At 49.4% G+C, this 13,860-nt stretch overlaps 1 protein-coding gene across 7 annotated transcripts in view; it reads left to right on the top strand.

The window, feature by feature from the left end:
- rnf157 (ring finger protein 157) overlaps positions 1 to 13,860 on the top strand; it is a 181,044-nt gene that overhangs the window by 32,222 nt on the left and 134,962 nt on the right. For 6 of the 7 annotated variants that reach the window (XM_072559018.1, XM_072559019.1, XM_072559017.1 and 3 more), the window contains 2 exons: positions 3,035 to 3,078; positions 5,959 to 6,006. In XM_072559018.1, coding sequence (XP_072415119.1) covers positions 3,035 to 3,078; positions 5,959 to 6,006 — 92 coding nt within the window. The remainder of the gene's footprint in view (positions 1 to 3,034; positions 3,079 to 5,958; positions 6,007 to 13,860) is intronic. The other variant, XM_072559021.1, reaches the window with a different exon arrangement.

Genomic DNA, 13,860 nt, shown 5'->3' on the forward strand with positions numbered 1-13,860 from the left:
TTAAGAAGGGGAGCAGGGGTAATCCAGGTAATTACAGACCGGTGAGCCTGACGTCAGTGGTAGGGAAGCCTCTGGAGAACATACTGAGGGATAGGATATATACCCATTTGGAAAAAAATGGGCTTATCAGTGAGAGGCAACATGGTTTTGTGCAGGGAAGGTCATGTCTTACAAACCTAATAGAATTATTTGAAGAGGTGACAAAGTTGATTGATGAGGGAAGGGATGTAGATGTCATATGCATTTCTTAGTAAGGTGTTTGATAAAGTTCCCAATGGTAGGCTGATGAAGAAGATGAAGTTACAGGGGTCCAGGGTGTTCTAGTTAGATGGATAGAGAACTGGCTGGGCAACAGGAGGCAGAGAGTAGTCGTGGAAGGGAGCTTCTCAAAATGGAGACCTGTGATCAGTGGTGTCCCACAGGGATCTGTGCTGGGACCACTGCTGTTTGTGATTTACACAAATGATTTGGAGGAAGGTGTATGTTGTCTCATTAGCAAGTTTGCAGGTGACAGTAAGATTGGGGAGTAGCAGATGGTGAAAGGGACTGTCAGAGAATACAGCAGAATATAGATAGATTGGAGAGTTCATAGAGTCATAGAGATGTACAGCATGGAAACAGACCCTTTGGTCCAACCCGTCCATGCCGACCAGATATCCCAACCCAATCTAGTCCCACCTGCCAGCACCCGGCCCATATCCTTCCAAACCCTTCCTATTCATATACTCATCCAAATACCTCTTAGATGTTGTAATTGTACCAGCCTCCACCACTTCCTCTGGCAGCTCATTCCATACACGTACCACCCTCTGCGTGAAAAAGTTGCCCCTTTAGGTCTCTTTTATATCTTTCCGCTCTCACCCTAAACCTATGCCCTCTAGTCTGGACTCCCCCCACCCCAGGGAAAATACTTTGTCTATTTATCCTATCCATGCCCCTCATTATTTTGTAAACCTCTATAAGGTCACCCCTCAGCCTCCGATGCTCCAGGGAAAACAGTCCCAGCCTGTTCAGCCTCTCCCTGTAGCTCAGATCCTCCAAAACTGGCAACATCCTTGTAAATCTTTTCTGAACCCTTTCAAGTTTCGCTACATCTTTCCGATAGGAAGGAGACCAGAATTGCACGCAATATTCCAACAGTGGCCTAACCAATGTCCTGTACAGCCACAACATGACCTCCCAACTCCTGTACTCAATACTCTGACCAATAAAGGAAAGCGTACCAAACGCCGCCTTCACTATCGTATCTACCTGCGACTCCACTTTCAAGCTGCGAGGTGATGCGTTTTGGAAGATGCAATTCTAGAGCAAACTATACAGCAAATGGAAAAATCCTGGGGAAAATTGACGTACAGAGAGATCTGGGTGTTCAGGCGCATTGTTTCCTGATGGTGGTAATGCAGGTCAGTGAGTGGTCAAGAAGGCATACGGCATACTTTCCTTCATCGGACGGGGTATTGAGTACAAGAGTTGGCTGGTTATGTTACAGTTGTATAAGACTTTGGTTCAGCCACATTTGGGATGCTGTGTACAGTCCTGGTCACCACATTACCAAAAGGATGTGGATGTTTTGGAAAGGGTGCCAAGGAGGATCACCAGGGTGTTGCCTGGTATGGAGGACGCAAGCTATGAAGACAGATTGAGTAGATTAGGGTTATTTTCATTGGAAAGAAGGTTGAGGGGGACCTGATTGAACTCCACAAGATCATGAGGTGTGTAGACAAGGTGGATAGCAAGAGGCTTTATCCTAGAGTGTGGGACTCGGTTAATAGGGGTCATGAGTTCAAAGTGAGAGGGGAAAAGTTTAGGGGAGATATACGTGGAAAGTTCTTCATGCAGAGGGTGGTGGGGGCCTGGAACGCGTTGCAGGTGGAAGTGGTAGAGGCAGGAACGATAGTGTCATTGCAGATGTATCTAGACAGATACATGCATGGGCAGGGAGCAGACGATACAGATCCTTAGAAAATAGGTAAGAGGTTTAGATCGAGGATCTGGATCGGCACAGGCTTGGAGGGCCAAAGGGTTTGTTCCTGTGCTATAATGTTCTTTGTCCTTTGTTCTTTACAGCCTCAGCTGTAACCTCTGCTCTGGTGTTCTCGCCTTGTTGAAGTGAATGCTCATGTTGTATTTAACTTCCGAACTGCCAACTAAACCGACAGGTTAATCTCAGGAGAATCTGGAACTAACACTCTTAAGTCCCTTTCTGCTTCAGAATTCCAAAGCCTTTCCCTGTTTAGTTACAGTCTGTTTCTACTCTTCCTCCCAAAGTGAATACCCTCTCACTTTCCCACATTGTATTCCACCTACCAGTTCTTTGCTCACTCTCCAAGCCTGTGTAAGTCCTTCTACAGCCTCCCCCTGACTCCACACCTACCTGTCCCTCCACCTATCTTTGTCTCATCTGCAAACTTAGCAACAATGTCCTCAGTTCCTTCATCCAGATCATTAATGTATAATATGAATAGTTATGGTCCCAACACTGACCCCTGCAGAACTCCCACTGGTCACCTGTTGCCATCCTGAAAAGACCCCTTTATCCCCACTCTCTGCTTGCTGCCAGTCAGCCAATCCTCTCTCCATGCCAGTACCTTGCCCCTAACACCACAGGCTCTTATCTTATTCAGGAGCCTCCTGTACAGTACCTTGACAAAGACTTTTTGGAAATCAAAATAGATCATGGTCCCTGGCTCTCCTTTGTCTAATTTGCTCAATGCCTCCTGAAAGAATTCTAACAGATTCTCCCGGCATGACCTCCCGTTGATGAAGCCACGCTGACTCAGCCTATTGTACCACACACTTCCAAGTATTGCCCAGTCTCATCCTTAATAATGGACTTGACAAGGGGAGGGTCTGGTCTGGGCAAGGGTAGGTGTGCTTGTCTCTGGGAGTGAGGGAGCAGTCTCTGGGTGTGGGGGAGTAGTCTCGGAGGTGGGGGATTGTTCTCTGGGGTGGGGGTTGGGGTTGGGGTTGTGGGGGTGCAGCCGTGGTCTCTGTCTCTCAGTCTAACTCCATCTTATTGTTCTCTTATCCCCAGAACATCTGGGACATTCCCACGTGCTACTGACCACATTTGATAAGGTACACTATTCAAACTGAGCTCCAGGCTCTGGCCTGACCTTCCATAGTCATTCACTGAGGGAAGCCATTCAGCTCCTTGTGTTTTCAGGAACAGGAGAAGGCCATTCAGCCCCTTGAGCCAACTCCACCATTCAGTAAGGTCATGGTTGATTTGTGGCCTAAATCCATATGCTTGCCTTGGGTCCATTTCCCCTGATACTCTGGCTCAATAAAACTTTGTCTATCTCAGATTTATATTTAACAACCGAATTAACATTGACTGCCATTTGAGGAAGAGAGTTCCAAATCTCCAATACTCTTTGTGTGGAGAAATGCTTTCTAACATTCCTCCTGAATGGCCTGGCATTAATTATTAGAGTTGAGAATGTGGTGCTGGAAAAGCACAGCTGGTCAGGCAGCATCCGAGGAGCAGGAGAATCGATGTTTCGGGCATAAACCCTTCATCATATTGTCCCCTGGGAGTCGGTGGGTTTGTAAAAAATGTCAGTGTCAAGTCAGTCATCTCCAAGCCCTCCGTTTTTTCCTCTCCAGACGTCCCCACCGACACTCTCATTCATTTGGCTGAACTGGTCCTCACCCTTAACAATTTCTCCTTCGAATCATCCCATTTCCTCCAGACCAAAGGGGTAGCCATGGGCACACGTATGGGCCCCAGCTATGCCTGTCTCTTTGTTGACTACGTAGAACAGTCGATCTTCCATAATTACACCGGCTCCACACCCCACCTCTTCCTCCGCTACATTGATGACTGCATTGGCGCCACCTCGTGCTCCCGCGAGGGGGTTGAGCAATTCATCAACTTCACCAACACATTCCACCCTGACCTTAAATTTACCTGGACCATCTCTGACACCTCCCTCCCCTTCCTGGACCTCTCCATCTCCATTAGTGATGACCGACTTGACACTGACATTTTTTACAAACCCACCGACTCCCACAGCTACCTGGATGACACCTCTTCCCACCCTATCTCTTGCAAAAATGCCATCTCGTATTCCCAATTCCTCCGCCTCCGTGGGATCTACTCCCAGGAGGACCAGTTCCACCACAGAACACACCAGATGGCCTCCTTCTTTAGAGACCGCAATTTCCCTTCCCACGTGGTTAAAGATGCCCTCCAACACATCTCGTCCACATCCCGCACCTCCGCCCTCAGACCCCACCCCTCCAACCATAACAAGGACAGAACGCCCCTGGTGCTCACCTTCCACCCTACCAACCTTCGCATCAACCAAATCATCCACTGACATTTCCGCCACCTCCAAAAAGACCCCACCACTAGGGATATATTTCCCTCCCCACCCCTTTCCACCTTCCGCAAAGACCGTTCCCTTCGCGACTACCTGGTCAGGTCCACGCCCCCCTACAACCCACCCTCCCATCCTGGCACCTTCCCCTGCCACCGCAGGAACCTGCGCCCACACCTCCTCCCTCACCTCTATCCAAGGCCTTAAAGGAGCCTTCCACATCCATCAAAGTTTTACTTGCACATCCACTAATATCATTTATTGTATCCGTTGCTCCCGATGCGGTCTCCTCCACAGTGGGGAGACTGGACGCCTCCTAGCAGGGTGCTTTAGGGAACATCTCCGGGACACCCGCACCAATCAACCAAACTGCCCCGTGGCCCAACATTTCAACTCCCCCTCCCACTCTGCTGAGGACATGGAGGTCCTGGGCCTCCTTTACCGCCGCTCCCTCACCACCAGACACATGGAGGAAGAACGCCTCAGCTTCCGCCTCGGAACACTTCAACCCCAGGGCATCAATATGGACTTCAACAGTTTCCACATTTCCCCTTCCCCCACCTCACCCTAGTTCCAAACTTCCAGCTCAGTTACTGTCTCCTTGACTTGTCCTACCGGCTTATCTTCTTTTCCACCTATCCACTCCCCCCTCTCCTCCTTGACCTATCACCTTCATCTCCTCCCCCACTCACCCATTGTACTCTATGCTCCTCTCTCCCCACCCCCACCCTCCTCTAGCTTATCTCTCCACGCTTCAGGCACACTGCCTTTATTCCTGATGAAGGGCTTTTGCACGAAACGTCGATTTCGAAGCTACTTGGATGCTGCCTGAACTGCTGTGCTCTTCCAGCACCACTAATCCAGTGTGGCGGTCGGACAGCGTGGGGGTGGGACAGTGTGTGGGTAGAGCATTGTGTGGGGTGGCACAGTGTGGGGGTGCGGCGGTGTGGGGGTGGGACTGTGGGGGTGGGGCAATGTGAGGGAGTTTGGCAGTGTGGGGGTGGGGTTGGGGCGGTGTGGGGAGTGGGGCGGTGTGGGGAGTGGGGTGGTGTGGGGGTGGGGCGGTGTGCGGTGTGAGGCAGTGTGGGAGTGGGGCATTGTGGGGGTGTGGGTGGGGCGGTGTGGGGAGTGGGGCGGTGTAGGGGTGGGGAGTGGTGCGGTGTGGGGAGTGGGGCGGTGTGGGGAATGAGCCGGTGTGTGGGAGTGGGGTGTTGGGGCACTGTAGGGGTGGGGTTGTGTGGGGTGGGGAGGTGTAGGGGTTGGGTGGGGAGGTGTGGCGGTGGGCGGTGTGGGGGTGGGGCGGTATGGGGAGTAGGGCGGTGTGGGGAATGGGGCGGTGTGTGGGAGTGGGGTGTTGGGGCACTGTAGGGGTGTGGTTGTGTGGGGTGGGGAGGTGTAGGGGTTGGGTGGGGAGGTGTGCAGGGGTATGTGGGGGTGGGGAGGTGTGGCGGTGGGCGGTGTGGGGATAGGGTATTGTGGAAGGGTGGGGCACTGTGGGGGTGGGGCAATTTGGGATGGTGTGGGGTTGTGGCCAGATGGATGGGTGTGGCCCTGTGGAGGCATGGCCCTGAGGGGTGGGTGTCGTTTGCAGACAGTGCTCACTCTGCATCGTCATTGTTGTTGTTGTTTACAGAGTGTGGATGGTAACTGCTCGGTGAAACCTCTCAAACAGAAACAGGTGGTAAGTCTTTTCTTACCCCTCACCTCACCTCACCCCTCACCTCACCCCTCACCCCTCACCCCTCACCCCTCACCCCTCACTCCTCTCCCCTCTCCCCTCTCCCCTCTCCCTCTCCCCTCTCCCCTCTCCCCTCTCCCCTCTCCTCTCACCTCTCACCTCTCACCCATCTCCCCTCTCCCCTCTCCCCTCTCCCCTCACCCCTCACCACCTCTGCACCTCTGCACCTCACCCTTCATCCCTCACCTCTCACTGCTCACTTCTCTCACTCCTCATCCCTCACCGCTTACCCTCTCACCGCTCACCTCTCACCCCTCACCATGTCATCTCTCACCCCACACCTCTCACCCCCTCACCATCTCACCATCTCACCATCTCACCATCTCATCCGTCATCCACCATCCTACACCTTCTATCCCTCATTCCTCATCTCACCTTCCAACCCTCACCACCTCACCGCGTCACCCCTCACCCTCACCCTCTCACCCAGTCCTCTCTCACTCATGTATCTCACCTTTGTCCCTCAGCCTGTCCTGTTTTATTATTCATCTGTGGGATGTGGGCACCCCTGACTGTCCAGCATTTATTGCCTGTCCCCTCGTTGCCCCTTGAGAAGATGTTGATGAGCTACTTTCTTGCCCTGTTGCAGTCCACCTGCTGTAAATAGATCCACAATGCCCTGAGGCAGAGAATGCCACGATTTTGACCCAGTGACAGTGGTTGTGGGTTTGGAAGGTGCTGTCTGAAGATCTTTGATGAATTTCTATAGTGCATCTTGTAGATAGTACACACTGCTGCTACTGAGCGTTGGTGATGGAGGGAGTGGATGTGGTGCCAATCAAGTGGGCTGCTTTGTCCTGGATGGTGTCAAGCCTCTTGAGTATTGTTGGAGGCAAGTGGGGAGTATTCCCTCACACTCTTGGCTTGTGCCTTATGGATGGCAGATAGACTTTGGGGACAATAGACAATAGGTGCAGGGGAAGGCCATTCTGCCCTTTGAGCCAGCACCACCTCCTCATGGCTGATCATCCACAATCAATATCCTGTTCCTCCCTTATCTCCATAACCCTTGATTCCACTATCCTTGAGAGCTCTATCCAACTCTTTCTTAAACAAATCCAGAGATTGGGCCTCCACTGCCCTCTGGGGCAGAGCATTCCACACACCCACCACTCTGTGGGTGAAGAAGTTTCTTCTCAACTCTGTTCTAAGTGGCCTACCCCTTATTTTTAAACTGTGTCCTCTGGTTTGGGACTCACCCATCAGCGGAAACATATTTCCTGCCTCCAGAGTGTCCAATCCTTTAATAATCTTATACATCTCAATCAGATCCCCTCTCAGTCTTCTAAACTCAAGGGTATACAAGCCCAGTCACTCCAATCTTTCAGCGTAAGATAGTCCCGCCATTCCAGGAATTGACCTCAAGAACCTACACTGCACTCCCTCAATAGCCAGAATGTCTTTCCTCCAATTTGGAGACCAAAACAGTGCACAGTATTCCAGGTGCGGTCTCACCAGGGTCCTGTACAGCTGCAGAAGGATCTCTTTGCTTCTATACTCAATTCCTCTTGTTATGAAGGCCAGCATGCTATTAGCCTTCTTCACTACCTGCTGTATCTGCATGCTTGCTTTCATTGACTGATGTACAAGAACACCTAGATCTCGTTGTACTGCCCCTTTACCTAAATGGAGTCAAGTTAGGTAGTAATCTGTCTTCCTGTTCTTGCCACCAAAGTGGATAACCATACATTTATCCACATTAAACTGCATCTGCCATGCATCTGTCCACTCACCTAGCCTATGCAGGTCACCCTATATTCTCCTAACATCCTCCTCACATTTCACCCTGCCACCTAGCTTGGTGTCATCAGCAAATTTGCTAATATTACTTTTAATACCTTCATCTATATCATTAATGTACATTGTAAAAAGCTGCGGTCCCAGCACTGATCCCTGCGGTACTCCACTGGTCACCGTCTGCCATTCCGAAAGGGAGCCGTTTATCACTACTATTTGTTTCCTATCAGCCAACCAATTTTCAATCCATGTCAGTATTTTGCCCCTAATACCATGCACCCTAATTTTGCTCACTAACCTCCTATGTGGGACTTTATCAAAGGCTTTCTGAAAGTCCAGATACACTACATCCACTGGATCTCCCTTGTCCATCTTCAGAGTTACATCCTCAAAAAATTCCAGGAGATTAGTCAGGCATGATTTTCCCTTCATAAATCCATGCTGACTCTGACCTATCTTGTTACTACTATCCAGATGTGTCGTAATTTTGTCCTTTAGAATTGATTCCAGCATTTTTCCCACCACTGAGGTCAGACTAACTGGCCTATAATTCTGTTTTCTCTCTCCCTCCTTTCTTAAAATGTGGGACAACATTAGCCACCCTCCAACCCACAGGAACTGATCCTGAATCTATAAAACATTGGAAAACGATCACCACTGCCTCCACGATTTCTAGAGCCACCTCCTTCAGTACCCTGGGATGTAGACCATCCAGTCCCAGGGACTTACCAGCCTTCAGACCTAACAGTCTCTCCCAACACCATTTCCTGCCTAATATAAATTCCTTCAGTTCAGGTCCTTCAGCCACTATTATATCTGGGAGATTAGATCTGTCTGCACTGGGGAAGACACGAGCAAAGTACCAATTCAACTCTTCTGCCATTTCTTTGTTCCCCGTAATAAATTCCTCTGTTTCTGTCTTTAAGGGCCCAATTTTGGTCTTAACCATTTTTTTCTTTTCACATACGTAAAAAAGCTTTTACTATCCTCCTTTATATTTTTGGCCACTTTACCTTCGTACCTTATTTTTTTCTTTGTGTATTTCCTTTTTAGTAATCCTCTGTTGTTCTTTAAAAGCTTCCCAGTCCTCTGATTTCCCACTTATCTTTGCTATGTTATACTTTTTCCCTTTTTATCTTTATATGGTCCTGAACTTCCCTCGTCAGCCACGGCCACCTCTGCCTTCCTTTAGGATCTTTCTTCCTTTTTGGAATGAACCGATCCTGCACCTTCTGCATTATACCCAGAAATACCTGCCATTGTGGTTCCACTGGGGTATTGCACCATTGAACTTTGGCCAGCTCCTCCCTCATAGCTCCATGGTTCCCCTTATTCAACAGTTCCGATCCTACCCCCTCTCTTTCAAACTGCAGATTAAAGCTTATTGTATTGTGGTCACTACCTCCTCATGGCACCTTTACTTCCAGGTCCCTGATCAAATCCGGTTCGTTGCATAACACCAGATCCAGTATTGCTTTCTCCCTGGTAGGCTCCAGCACAAGCTGTTATAGAACATGGACCAATACAGCACAGAACAGGCCCTTCGGCCCACGATGTTGTGCCGAACATTTGTCCTAGCTTAAGCACCTATCCATGTACCTATCGAATTGCCGCTTAAAGGTCGCCAATGATTCTGACTCTGCCATTCCCACAGGCAGCGCATTCCATGCCCCCACCACTCTCTGGGTAAAGAACCTACCCCTGACATCCCCCCCTATACCTTCCACCCTTCACCTTAAATTTATGTCCCCTTGTAACACTCTGTTGTACCCGGGGAAAAAGGTCTCTGACTGTCTACTCTATCTATTCCCCTGATCATCTTATAAACCTCTATCAAGTCACCCCTCATCCTTCGCCGTTCCAATGAGAAAAGGCCTAGCACTCTCAACCTATCCTCATACGCCATATTCTCCATTCCAGGCAACATCCTGGTAAATCTCTGCACCGTCTCCAAAGCTTCCACATCTTTCCTAATGTGAGGCGACCAGAACTGCACACAGTACTCCAACTGTGGCCTAACCAAGGTCCTGTACAGCTGCAACATCACCTCACGACTCTTGAATTCAATCCCTCTGCTAATGAACGCTAATACACCATAGGCCTTCTTACAAGCTCTATCCAACTGAGTGGCAACTTTCAAAGAGCTATGAACATAGACCCCAAGATCCCTCTGCTCCTCCACCTTACTAAGAAACCTACCGTTAACCCTGTATTCCGCATTCTTATTTGTCCTTCCAAAATGGACAACCTCACACTTGACAGGGTTGAACTCCATCTGCCACTCCTCAGCCCAGTTCTGCATCATATCTAAGTCCCTCTGCAGCCGACAACAGTCCTCCTCACTATCCACAACTCCACCAATCTTCGTATCGTCTGCAAATTTACTGACCCACCCTTCGACTCCCTCTTCCAAGTCATTAATAAAAGTTACAAACAGCAGAGGACCCAGAACTGATCCCTGCGGAACTCCACTTGTAACTGGGCTCCAGGCTGAATATTTACCATCTACCACCACTCTCTGACTTTGACCGGTTAGCCAGTTCTCTATCCAACTGGCCAAATTTCCCACTATCCCATGCCTCCTGACTTTCCGCATAAGCCTACCATGGGGAACCTTATCAAATGCCTTACTAAAATCCATGTACACTACATCCACTGCTCTACCCTCATCCACATGCTTGGTCACCTCCTCAAATAATTCAATAAGACTTGTAAGGCAAGACCTACCCCTCACAAATCCGCGCTGGCTGTCCCTAATCAAGCAGCGTCTTTCCAGATACTCATAAATCCTATCCCTCAGTACCCTTTCCATTACTTTGCCTACCACCGAAGTAAGACTAACTGGCCTGTAATTCCTGGGGTTATCCCTATTCCCTTTTTTGAACAGGGGCACAACATTCGCCACTCTCCAGTCCCCTGGCACCACCCCCATTGACAGTGAAGACGAAAAGATCATTGCCAACGGCTCTGCAATTTCCTCTCTTGCTTCCCACATAATCCTAGGATATATCCCGTCAGGCCCAGGGGACTTGTCTATCCTCAAGTTTTTCAAAATGCCTATCCCATCTTCCTTCCTAACAAGTATCTCCTCTAGCTTACCAGTCCGTTTCATACACTCCTCTTCAACAATACGGTCCTTCTCGTTCGTAAATACTGAAGAGAAGTACTTGTTCAAGACCTCTCCTATCTCTTCCGACTCAATACACAGTCTCCCACTACTGTCCTTGATCAGACCTACCCTCGTTCTCGTCATTCTCAGGTTTCTCACATATGCACAAAAGGCTTTGGGGTTATCCTTGATCTTACCCGCCAAAGATTTTTCATGCCCTCTCTTAGCTCTCCTAATCCCTTTCTTCAGCTCTCTCCTGGCTATCCTGTATCCCTCCAACGCTCTGTCTGAACCTTGTTTCCTCAACCATATGTAAGCCTCCTTCCTCTTTACTAGACATTCAACCTCCTTCTGAAAATGTGTTGCTGGAAAAGCGCAGCAGGTCAGGCAGCATCCAAGGAGCAGGAGAATTGACATTTCGGGCATCAGCCGGCTTATGCCCGAAATGTCGATTCTCCTGCTCCTTGGATGCTGCCTGACCTGCTGCGCTTTTCCAGCAACACATTTTCAGCTCCGATCTCCAGCATCTGCAGTCCTCACTTTCTCCCCATTCAACCTCCCTCGTCAACCAAGGTTCCCTCACACGACCATCTCTTTCCTGCCTGACGGGTACATACATATCAAGGACACGTCGTATCTGTTCCTTGAAAAAGTTCCACATTTCAACGACATCCTTCCCTGACAGCCTATGCTCCTAACTTATGCTCCTCAGATCCTGTTTTGCAGCATCGTATTTACCCTTCCCCCATTTGTAAAACCTACCCTGTTGTATGCACCTATCTCTCTCCATAACCAAGGTGAAAGTCACAGAATTGTGGTCACCATTACCAAAATGCTCACCCACTAACAAGCCCATCACTTGTCCCGGTTCGTTACCAAGTACCAAATCCAATATGGCCTCCCCTCTGGTCGGACAATCTACATACTGAGTTAGAAAAGCTTCCTGGACACACTGCATAAACACCGCCCCCGTCTAATCTACTTGATCTAAAGAGCTTCCAATCAATATTTGGGAAGTTGAAATCGCCCATGACTACTACCCTGTGGCTTCTGCACCTTTCCAAAATCTGTTTCCCAATCTGTTTCTCCACATCTCTGCTGCTATTGGAGGGCCTATAGTAAACACCCAACAAGGTGACTGCTCCTTTCCTATTTCTGACTTCAGCCCATACTACCTCCAAAGGCAGATCCCCCTCGAACTGCCTTTCTGCAGCTGTTCTACCATTTCTAATTAGCAACGCCACCCACCCTCCTTTTTTACCACCCTCCCTAATCTTACTGAAACATCTGTAACCAGGAACCTCCAACAACTATTCCCTCTTCTATCCACGTTTCTGTGATGGCCACAACATTGTAGTCCCAAGTACCGATCCACGCCTTAAGTCCACCCACCTTATTTCTGATACTCCTTGCGTTGAAGTATACACACTTGAGCCCATCTCTGTGTCCGAAAGTATTCCCTGTCAGTGCTACCTTCTCCACAACCTCCCTACATTCTTGGACCTCCTGAAAAACAGCTGACCTACTTGCTGGGCTACAAGTCTGGATCCCGTCTCCTTGCCCCCCCGAAGAGTGCTAGCAAACCGACCTCCCAGGATATTGGTGCCCTTCTGGTTCAGGTGCAACCCGTCCTGCTTGTACAGATCCCACCTTGCCCAGAATGCAGTCCAATTGTCCAAATACCTGAAGCCCTCCCTCCTACACCATCCTTGCAGCCACATGTTCAACTGCACTCTCTCCCTATTCTTTGCCTCACTGTCACGTGGCACCGGCAACAACCCAGAGATGACGACTCTGTCCGTCCTAGTTTTTAGCTTCAAGCCTAACTCCCTGAGCTCCTGAATGACCTCCCCACCCCCCCCACCCCTCTTCCTACCTATATCGTTGGTGCCAATGTGTACCACGACTTCTGGCTGCACACCCTCCCCCTTAACGATTCTGAAGACACGGTCCGAGACGTTTCGGACCCTGTCACCCGGGAGGCAACGAACCATCCAAGAGTCTTGCCCATGTCCCCAGAACCGCCTGTCCGTCCCTCTAACTATAGAGTCTCCTATAACTAGCGCTCTCCTCCTCTCCCCCTTTCCCTTCTGAGCCTCAGAGTCGGACCTCGTGCCAGAGACCCGGTTGCTGCAGCTTACCCCTGCTAGGCCAATGGATTCTGTTCTAAGAATCCATCTCGGAGACACTCCACAAACTCCCTTTCTTGAGGTCCAATACCACCCTGATTCTCCCAGTATACCTGCATGTTGAAATCCCCCATAACAACTGTAGTAACATCTTTGCGACAGGCCAATTTCAGCTCCTTATTCAACTTACATCCGACATCCAGGCTACTATTTGGGGGCCTGTAGATAACTCCTATTAGGGTCTTTATACCCTTAGAATTTCTCAGCTCTCTCCATACTGACTCTAGGTCCTGATTCTATGTCCCCCCGCACAAGGGACTGAATATCATTCCTTACCAACAGGGCCACCCCACCCCCTCTGCCCGTCAGTCTGTCCTTACAATAGCACGTATAGCCTTGAATATTCATTTCCCAGGCCCTGTCCACTTGAAGCCACGTCTCAGTTATCCCCACAACACCGTAACTGCCAATTTCCAAAAGAGCCTCAAACTCATCCATCTTATTTCTAATACTTCGTGCATTCATATATAACATTTTTAATTTGTTACTGTTCTCACCCTTCCTGTCAATCCCTATTTCACTCAACCTTACGGCATGATCCTTTTTTGAGTTTTCTGCTCCATTGATTCCGTTGTCTTTCTTGACTTCCCTTGTTCTAACTTTCCCTTTAACTTCCTTCTTAAACATCTAGTTTGTCCCCTCCCCCTGCTATTTAGTTTAAACGTAGCTGTGTTGCAGTGGCAAACCTGCCTGCCAGAATGCTGGTCCCTAACCTATTAAGGTGCAACCCATCCCTCTTGTATAATTTATCCTTACTGCTAA

Source organism: Chiloscyllium punctatum, chromosome 39 (assembly GCF_047496795.1).
Source record: "Chiloscyllium punctatum isolate Juve2018m chromosome 39, sChiPun1.3, whole genome shotgun sequence".
In the NCBI taxonomy this organism is placed as follows: Eukaryota; Metazoa; Chordata; class Chondrichthyes; order Orectolobiformes; family Hemiscylliidae; genus Chiloscyllium; species Chiloscyllium punctatum.